This window comes from Canis lupus, chromosome 12 (genome assembly GCF_048164855.1).
Source record: "Canis lupus baileyi chromosome 12, mCanLup2.hap1, whole genome shotgun sequence".
NCBI lineage: Eukaryota > Metazoa > Chordata > Mammalia > Carnivora > Canidae > Canis > Canis lupus.
In genome coordinates, this window is record NC_132849.1 from 6,205,408 (window position 1) to 6,215,353 (window position 9,946).

The following is a 9,946-nucleotide window of genomic DNA, read 5'->3' on the forward strand; positions in this document are numbered from 1 at the left end:
GCTATGGACCCTATCTGAAGTCACCTACCTTCTAGATGTGACCAATAGAAACTAAATGCAATCTTCAATATAGCAGGGATGAAAGCAGTGAAAGAAAGAGTGTAATTTCCCACTCTACTTTTTAAAGGCTGGGAGCTCATTACTGAGAATGCTGGAGGGCTGCCTGGAGTAGGCAGTGACTAGAGTCACATAACCTGGAAGTGGATATCTGACTTGCCTATAATATTTCTGTCGCCCCTTCCCCACTTGGCACTCTATATTCCATATTCTTTCTAATCCTTCTACCCTCCCCATCCCCCCAACCCACACCCTACCGCCACTGACGTTCCTGGAATTTTGGACTTAGCTATTTTTAAAACAGTCAACTCAGTAGCCACCTCCCTCCCCCGCTCAGCTGTCCAGTACTCTGGCCAGCCATTTACTCCCCCTTCCCCCCACCCAAATCTTCTCTGGTTCCCTAACCTCAGTGAGATTGCAGCCAGTCTGGGGACCTGGGGGAGACATGGAGAAAGACGGGGGATCCCCTGGCTGGAGCTGACCGACAGAGTAGGCAGTCATGGCTGGAGAATTGGATATCAGAGTAATGTTTGTCCTCTGGAAACAGTAAGTCAAAATGAAATTGCAATTCCTTTAATACGCTTTTGGAATGAAGTTAGACTTTCAGAAAATTATGACACCTACTTGAATGTCTCTAGTCCAAAAGCTAGGATCTCTTTTCATACCAAGGTGCCCCATCTCCATTTCTCCTCCTGTCTTATTTCTTTCTGGCTGCTGGCCACTTGCCTCTTGAAGTTTCATCTTCTGTCTCTCCTCTGGCCGTTTTAGCTCTCTCCTTACTCTGTTGCCTCAGACTTCTGGTGAAGTTTTAGGAGTTTCCTATATGCCCTATTCTGTAGTTTTCTCACCATGGCCAGATTTAGCCTCAGATGATTAGTCACTGGTACCCTTCTACCTGCCCCTACTTGGCAGTGACCTTCACATTGGGCTTCCAAGGGTAGGGGCTATGTCTTGTTGTAAATTATTTATTTACACACTCCAGTCTTCCCACCCTATTCTCCCTCCTGCATGACTTTGACCCCAATCATACCCTTACGCCAAGAATGGGGAGTTTGGCAGGAGGGGTTTTGCAGGCGGAGTTTTGCAGAGGACAGGCCCCAAGGCCCCAAGGCCTGTCCTCTGCAAGACTGAGAACTTCTGAATTTGCAAAGGAAAGATGAAAAGAGTGATTCTTCAGTCAGATTTGGAAAAATAAAAAAAATGCAAGAACTGTTGACTCAACACACACAAGAATGGATTTGCATGCTTGGTTTGCATCCCGTTATTCTGTGAGAGAGAGGGATTATAATCTTAGCTGTCTCAGATGAAAGAGATTGGTCCCTTTTCATTTGAATACTGATGTTCTAAAGAGGGAATGGGTATTCCACCCTCACTCCTTCTTGCTAAAACATTCTGACACAAAGGAGGAAGAGAAATGAATGACCCCTGGAGGGTGTCCCCTCTGGATGGGGAGAAGCAAATAAGAGGTGTGTTTTTGAAGTATTTTTAAATCCTAATTATATTGAGGAGCCCACTGGGATGACTGGGGTCTGATCCATCCCCACAATTCCTCCTTTTTTTTTTTTTTTTTTTTTTTGACATTTCTGCTGTTTGGTAGCTCAGGATGGGGCAATACAGTGGACTCTGCCCGCGCCCCCCCCCCCCCCCCCCCCGCCGCCAGTCTAGTCAACCTTCCTTCCACCCCCACCTCAGGGTGTTGCATAAGGGACCTGAAAGTGGCCACAAGAACAAGGCACAGAGGCTTAACAGCCACACTTACAGTTGGGAGAGCCCTATTCTCCCCAAACTCCCGACCGCTCATCCTTTTTCCTGATCTTCCCAGATTCTCTTCATATAATCCTGAATGATCTTCGACTCTTCTCTCTCCCCATGCCCAGCCAAGTTTCTTTTTTCAGTCCTTTACAGGAGGTCCGGTCAAAATTCACTAGGTAGGAGGGTCGTCAGCTGGAAAAAGCCGGAGCCTGGGGGGACCTGGCCGCATAGGTATGGGGGATCCAGGCTGGTCTCCCCATGGCAGCCCCCCAACTCTAAGCACTCTCACCCTCCTGCTCCTTCTCTGTGGACATGGTAAGGAAGGGCTAGGGAAGGGCTGGGGAACCTAGAGGGTCCTCTGCTGTGCAAGGGTGGGCAGGTGAGCATGTGTGTAGAGAAGGGACAGGTGCTGGAGAGTTCCAGTCACTCGCCTGGCTCTCAAATAGATATATATTTTATTTCCCATTCGCCTTGGGGAAGGACACTGGAAAAGCGCTTGATCCGTAGGGAGAAGAGACCTAGCGGGCTTACACATTTTTAGCAAGACGTAGTGAACACAGGAACTAGGGAGCTGGGGGCTGAGGACCAGGGACTGGACTGGAACTTGGGATCAGTTGGGTTTTAGGAGCAGCTGAAATTTCCTTCATCAGATTTGGGAGAATTAAGTGGGGATCCAAGAGCCATCTCACAATCCTCTCCCTTTGTCCTCAGCTCACTCTCAATGCAAGATCCTCCGCTGCAATGCTGAGTATGTATCATCCACCCTGAGCCTTAGAGGTGGGGGTTCACCGGGAGCGCTTCGAGGAGGAGGAGGAGGAGGAGGAGGAGGAGGAGGAGGAGGAGGAAGGAGAGGGGGAGGGGGAGGAGGAGGAGGAGCTGGAGGAGCTGGAGGAGCTGGAGGAGCTGGAGGAGCAGGAGGAGCAGGAGGAGGGGCAGAAGCTGGGGGCCGGGGTGGAGCCGTGGGCTCCGGCGGCCTGTGCCGAGCCCTCCGCTCCTACGCTCTCTGCACCCGGCGCACCGCCCGCACCTGCCGCGGAGACCTGGCCTTCCATTCGGCCGTGCACGGCATCGAAGACCTGATGATCCAGCACAACTGCTCCCGCCAGGGCCCCACGGCCCCTCCCCCGCCCCGCGGCCCAGCCCTTCCGGGCTCGGGCCCTGTCCGCTCCTCTGGCCCCCCAGCCCCGGACCCCTGTGACTACGAAGGCCAGTTTTCCCGGCTGCACGGTCGTCCCCCGGGCTTCCTGCATTGCGCCTCCTTCGGGGACCCCCACGTGCGCAGCTTCCACCACCACTTTCACACGTGCCGTGTCCAGGGAGCTTGGCCCCTGCTGGATAATGACTTCCTTTTTGTCCAGGCCACCAGCTCCCCCGTGGCATCGGGGGCCAACGCCACCGCCACGCGGAAGGTCAGGGACTCAGCAGCTCCTCCAGGCCCCGTCACGGTCGCCCCACGGTACCACTCCCTCCCATCCCCACGGTTCCGCAGAGACGCTCGCTATTCCCTCTCCTCCTGACTGCTCCCGCATCTCCCGCCACCCCCTCCCACCAAGAACTTGCTCCTCAAGTCACTTTCCCCGGCTGGGAGTGTCACGCAGATGCAGAAGACACAAGAGAACGTTGAGAGGAGAGTGGAGGAGTCCTAGGTTGAGGAGTTAGAGAGGGAAACTCCCTTCCCCTGTGAGTTGCTGAGATTGAGACCAGAAAGGAGAGGGAGGGGTGGAGTGGGGCTGGGGCAATTCTAGAGCACCAAGAGAAGGGATCAGAGTGGGGGTAGACACCCCCCCCCCCCCCCCGCCCCCAGCAGTAAGCCTGGCGTCTCTGCCCTGATCAGATCCCTGACTGGTGGAGGGCTGATTGTGGTAAGTGGAGGAAGCACTGAGCCCAAAATGAACTGTTTCCTGCTTGCCTTCACAGCTCACCATTATATTTAAGAACATGCAGGAATGCATTGACCAGAAGGTCTACCAGGCTGAGGTGGACAATCTTCCAGCAGCCTTTGAAGATGGTTCTATCAATGGAGGCCACCGACCTGGGGGTTCAAGTTTGTCCATTCGAACTGCTAACCCTGGGAATCACGTGGAGATCCGAGCTGCCTATATTGGCACAACTATAATCATTCGACAATCAGCCGGGCAGCTCTCCTTCTCCATCAAGGTAGCAGAGGATGTGGCCAGGGCCTTCTCAGCTGAGCAGGACCTGCAGCTCTGTGTCGGGGGGTGCCCCCCAAGTCAGCGACTCTCCCGCTCAGATCGCAGTCGTCGGGGAGCTATAAACATTGATACTGCTAAACAGCTGTGCAAGGAAGGGCTGCCAGTTGAAGATGCTTACTTCCATTCCTGTGTCTTTGATGTTTTGATCTCTGGTGACCCCAACTTCACTATGGCAGCTCAGGCAGCTTTGGAGGATGCCCGAGCTTTCCTGCCAGACTTAGAAAAACTGCACCTCTTCCCCTCAGATGCTGGGGTTCCTCTTTCCTCAGGAACCCTCCTGGCTTCACTCATGTCTGGGCTCTTTGTTCTGTGGCTTTGCATTCAGTAACTAGGCCAGCAACCCTGTGGCTGGTGCAGAAATGATCAGGGGTTAGAGACAGGGAAGAACATGAAGAAATCAGTGAAGGGAACATTGGGAACTAGAAGACACCTGAAAAGGATGCCTGGGTGACTCAGTGATAGAGCGTCTGCCTTTGGCTCAGGGAATGATCCCGGGATCGAATCCCACACAGGTCTTCCTGCAGGGAGCCTGCTTCTCCCTCTGCCTGTGTCTCTGCCTCTCTCTGTGTGTCTCTCATGAATAAATAAAGTCTTAAAAAAAAAAAAGACACCTGAAATAATGACATTTAACCAGAGTCAGATAAGGCTGCAGTCCAGGATTGAAACGATCACAGAATAAGGATTCTGGGCAAAGCTTTTGCAATCTAGATCTCTATAAGTGCTCTTCGTCAATTTTCCCAGGCCCAGTTATAATAAGCGATTGTTCTAGTCTAGCTACTCCTGAAATCACCCCAACAAACTTAGAAGCTTGATGACCAGTAGAAAACTTGTTCAAGAGGAAAGAGTTGGAAGAGGAAGACATGATCATTTACCTATGAGAGATTTAAAAATGTAACGATATTTTCTCTTAGAAGATGGAAAGAGGAGGAAATTATTAAGGATGGAGTCTATTTGACAAATAAAAGTGAGTAAGGTGTTCTTTCTTGGTTCAGAAATGAAATAGGGGTTGTCTGGATCTTAGGAGAAAGAAAACTCTGCCTTTGGAGAATGGCACAGATAGGAAAGAAGCTAGCATTCCCACCCCTAACTAATCTTTATTAAGGCTATGAATTGGGATGCCTGTGTGGCTCAGTAGTTAAATGTCTGCCTTTGGTTCCCGTAGTGATTCTGGGGTCCTGGGGTCAAGTCATGCATCAGGCTCCCTGCATGAAGCCTGCTTCTCCCTCTGCCTGTGTCTCTGCCTCTTTCTCTGTGTCTCTCATGAATAAATAAATAAAATCTTAAAAAAAAATAAAGCTATGAATTCTTCACATGCTCTTCTGTTGCCTGTGTTGAATCTCTTTACAGATGCTTGAAATGGAGTAAAGACAATGTATTCACTCCATTGAAAGAGGGCTCAGCAGAATCAGGTATTACTTCCACCCCTCAGGATGTTTACAGGCTATTCAGGAAAAAGACTGATTCACATGAAGAAGTGATGAGTGTGCAATCATTCCCTAAATTCTGTGGTGCTATGAATTCAGATGGGAAGATAGTTGATGAGAACTAAAGAAATAATAATAAGAGGCAATAGAAGGGATGGGATTTGAAGTGATCTTTGAAGATTGAGTAGGATTTGAATTGTTAAGGGCCTTCCAGGGCAAAGAAACCCACCTAGAGCTGTGCATAGATTCATGCTTCAGTGAGGAAACCAGCAAAACTTGAAGTAGATAGGAAGCAATGGAATGGAAAGTGGGAAGAGGCCAAATTAGAGGCACTTTGAAAGTGGTCTAAGGAGTTTAACTTAATAGCTAACACTTGAGAGCTTGAAACCTACCAGGCAATGTTTGAAACATTTTTAAAATATGAATTCATTTAATTTTCACAACTCTCTAAGGAAGGTTAATAGTCTCATCTTTACTTTCATATAAAGAAATTGAGGTAGAGCAAGATTAAGCAACCTGCCCACAGTTACAGCTGATAAATGGTTGAACACTAACTAATTCATTAATTGACAATAATTGTTCAACTCAAGCAGGTGGGCTCCAAGAGCCTTAACTCTTAATCACTACACTGTGTTGTCAAGGAAACAGCCACTGAAGATTCTGGTTATGGAGGTAGGTGGGCAAGGAAGTGAGCTGTGGCTGTGGCTGCCTCCACATTAAGCAACATCCTTCTTTTGTTACATGAAGCCCAAAGGGAATGCTGGGAAAGCAGGGGGCGGGGGGACAACGGGACACAAAAGCCCAAAGTTGAAGGAATCTAGTTTGTAGAAGAGAAGACTGAGGATAGAAGCTGTTCTAATCTAGGATGTTCTAAAGTAACAAACACTGCTCTGAATAAATCTATGAAGCAGGTACTTTTTATATTCGGCATTGCCCCCCTGTTTCTGGTCTTAGTCTCCCCCTTCTGGTACTCCATTATCTGGGGCCTGCCTTTCCTGACCTAGTCAAGTGTTCACACTTTTCTTCCTCTTCTTCTCTTAGTCTCACCCACCTGGCCATACACCCCCTGAACTCCCCCAGAGCTTACCAGGCAGGGTGTACTATCTGGCCTGCCACTTCAAATTCCTTTGCAGTTCTTCATCCCCTATTCCTCCCTCTCTATCTCCTCTAAGGACTACAGCCACTCTGCCATACCCTCAAAGCACACTCTCTATACTTTCTGAAATGACCCGAGGCTAATCTAGAAAACAATCTGTTCTAATGGAAGAAAATGGGGGAGAAAACATCCAAGGCTGTCCCTTCATTTTTCCTCAAAACATCTTTTGTAGAAACCGCTCCTTATATTGGTTCTCTTAACTCAAAAGAGTAACTTTATCCCTCAGGTGTGGGAATTTCAAGTCAGTTAAGAATTTCATAGCCAACTGGTGAATGAGATTCTTCTATGGTACCTGTCATGTAATATCATCTCCTTTGCTCAAAATTAAGGTCAGCCCTGTTTAAATACCAGTGAAGTATTTAAAAATGAGTAGGTCAAAATAAGCACGTGAAAAGATGCTCAACATCATTAGTCATTAGGAAAGTGCAAATCGGATTCATTGCAATGAGAAAACACTACACAACTACTACAATAGCTAAAATTAAAAAGACTGACCATATCAAGTATTGGCAAGAAGTGGAACTCTCACAAGATCCTGGTGAGAATGTAAAATGGTACAACCAGTTTGTAAAAATGGTCTGGCAGTTTCTTTGAATTAAAGTTAAGCATACGCCTACCATATGATCTAAACATTCCACTCCTAAGTAGTGACCCAAGGGAAGTGATAGCATATGTCAGCACAAAGGCTTAAGCACAAATATTCATTATAGTTTTCCCTGTAATAACCAAAAAAATTGGAAACAACTCAAATATCCATCAACAGATGAATGGATATATCAATTGTGACAAATCCAGACAATAGAATATCAGTCAGCAATAAAATGAAATAAACTACTAATGCACATAACACGATGAATCTCAAAATAATCATGCAAGCAAATAAGCCAAACAACAACAGAAAGTATATATTGCTTGTTTCTGTTTTTATAAAGTGTTAGGAAATGTAAACTAATACACACCAACAGAAAGGAGACCAGTGGTTGCTTGGGAACGGGTTAAGGGAGAGAGGGATGGTTTACAAAGAGGCAAGGGGAAATTTTAGGAGCAACATGTTCATTAACTTGATTGTGGCAGCAATTTCATGGGTATACATATGTCAAAGCCCATGAAATTATATACTTCATTTTAAAAATATTTTATTTATTTATTCATAGAGACACAGAGAGAGGCAGAGACATAGTCAGAGGGAGAAGCAGGCTCCCGGTGGGGAGCCCAATGTGGGACTTGATCCTAGGACCCCCTGATCACGCCCTGAGCCAAAGGCAGACACTCAACCACTGAGCCACCCAGGAGCCCCTGAAATTATATACTTTAAATATGTGTAGTTTATCTTACATCAACTATACCCAATGAAGCTGTAATTTTAAAAAACAAAACAAAACAAAAAACAGGTAACCCATCTTTCGTTTTTCCTTTGTTGGATCAGACAAAGGTTCAGAATGACCACAGCATCACAAGGAATTTTAGAACAAACTCGTTCTTCTAGAAAAACACAGAAAAGAAGAAGATGACGGGATAAGGGAGAGAGAATATTTCAAGATTTTATATGCTCTTTTCTAGTCCTATCACAGGGACATATTCCTTCCTCCAGATTGTCATTCCAAAGGTCAAATACCATAGTAAGGACATTTTCTGGCTTAAAAATACCAGCCCTGCACCTCATAATTCCGTCTTTCCATTCCACCAACAGTCAGCAGATGGCGATGGTGACTAAAAAGAATTCTCAGTGGAGCTGGGGCAAGTGTCCCAGAAGAAGAAATTTGATTTCTTAGATTATTAGATATGTTGATCATTTGACAGAAAAGTCTAACAAACATTTGACAGAATAAGCATTTCGGGAATAAATTGGAGATGGGGCACAGTTAAACAAATACATTATTTACATAAATTATTATAACCTCACAACAAAGGGTTGTTCAAGACAGAAAACAATAAAAATACACTACTTGGCTCCACAGTGGATATTATTTACACGGCAACAGTAATGCAAACACTATGTATTGATATACAAATTGTATAACTATCAGGAGGATGAGGGAACAGAGGAAGGAGAAGGCAGATCTACAACATGATGTGAAAGCCGACATTCCAATTACTATAACAAAAAAGCAAAAGCTATGTTTACTATTTGTGAATTAAGAAATAAAATAAGAGAAATATGAAGTAAGTGCCAGATAAAAAAGCTAAAAGAATTGGAAGAGACTCTATTGAATGTCTCAGTAGGAGGGCATGAGAACTGACGTTCTTTGTGTAAGCTCTAAATATTCTGTGACTTTAAACTACATTATGTTATGTTATTTTGATTTTTGAAAGGGAGGGCATTCCTGCCTTGGCCAGTCCTGAGCTTTTCCCCTTAACTTATTAACTTGTGGCCACTTCAGCCACCTCTTAGGTCCACTCAACACCTCCCTATCCACTTCACCCACCTTGTATGCTTGATGGCAAATTCTTTCCCATGCTTCTTCTCAAGGAAACAGGTAATTTCCGTGGTCCAGTAATCACGGTTCCCAAAATCAGTGCCAGGAAACTGCACCAGCACAAAGGAAAGGAAAGAAGGCAACGCATAGAACATAAAAGACCTTCCTCAGTTTTTCTGCCTACTCCCAAACCAATTATTCATCATCCTTCCCAATAGGAAGAAATAAGGTACGTATGTTTCCTGAGATAAAACTTGTATGTGAATGGAGAGTGGGCTTTGAGAAAGTGAAAGGGGAATCAGGCAGGATAACGGGACTCTGCCTTCACTACAGGGCTAATGATTTTGGAATCATTTTCTGCTCTTGGTTCAAAGAATCAATTATATATGTATACATACATATATATATATACACATCAATTATATATATACACATGTATATATATAACTATATATGTAACTACATATAACTGCATATAAGTATACATATAAAACTATATATATATGTATATATATATATGACACAATGTTACATTAGTTTCAGGTATACAATGTAGTGATTCAACAAGTTTATAGGTTAGTACTATACTCACCACAAGGGTAGTCACCATCTGTCACCATGCAACACTATACAATATCGTTGACTATATTCCTTGTGTTGTACTTTTCATCCCCATGACTTATTCACTCATCACTGGAAGCCTGTACCTCCCATTCCTCTTCATCCATTTTGCCCATCTTCATACCCTCCCCTCTGGTAACTATCATTTTGTTCTTTGTATTTATGGGTCTGTTCATTCATTCGTTTGTTCATTTCTTTTTTTTTTTTTTAGATTCCACATATAAGTGGAATCATATGGTATTTATCTTTCCCTGCCAGACTTATTTCACTCAGCATAATACCCTGTCGGTCCATGTTGTCACTGAG

At 45.3% G+C, this 9,946-nt stretch overlaps 1 protein-coding gene across 8 annotated transcripts; it reads left to right on the forward strand.

The window, feature by feature from the left end:
• The first annotated feature begins 368 nt into the window (after positions 1–368).
• On the forward strand, positions 369–5,332 carry HJV (hemojuvelin BMP co-receptor). 8 transcript variants are annotated; one of them, XM_072769398.1, is made up of 5 exons: positions 393–603; positions 1,953–2,124; positions 2,521–2,557; positions 3,168–3,265; positions 3,727–5,332. In XM_072769398.1, the coding sequence occupies exons 2-5, from the start codon at positions 2,122–2,124 to the stop codon at positions 4,348–4,350; spliced, it is 762 nt and encodes a 253-aa protein (XP_072625499.1). In that variant the 5' UTR covers positions 393–603; positions 1,953–2,121; the 3' UTR covers positions 4,351–5,332. The 8 variants fall into 8 exon arrangements, with proteins under 8 accessions (XP_072625502.1, XP_072625499.1, XP_072625506.1 ...); XM_072769399.1 differs by having other exon boundaries at positions 447–603; positions 3,168–3,218; XM_072769402.1 differs by having other exon boundaries at positions 468–603; positions 3,168–3,489.
• The last annotated feature ends 4,614 nt before the right edge of the window (positions 5,333–9,946 follow it).

Bases quoted from the DNA above. Each gene is read 5' to 3' on its own strand.
- HJV (XM_072769397.1), top strand. From the start codon at position 2,043: ATGGGGGATCCAGGCTGGTCTCCCCATGGCAGCCCCCCAACTCTAAGC. The intron at 2,125-2,520 runs GTAAGGAAGGGC...CTTTGTCCTCAG, and splicing joins GCTCCTTCTCTGTGGACATG to CTCACTCTCAATGCAAGATC. The intron at 3,219-3,726 runs GTCAGGGACTCA...TTGCCTTCACAG, and splicing joins ACGCCACCGCCACGCGGAAG to CTCACCATTATATTTAAGAA.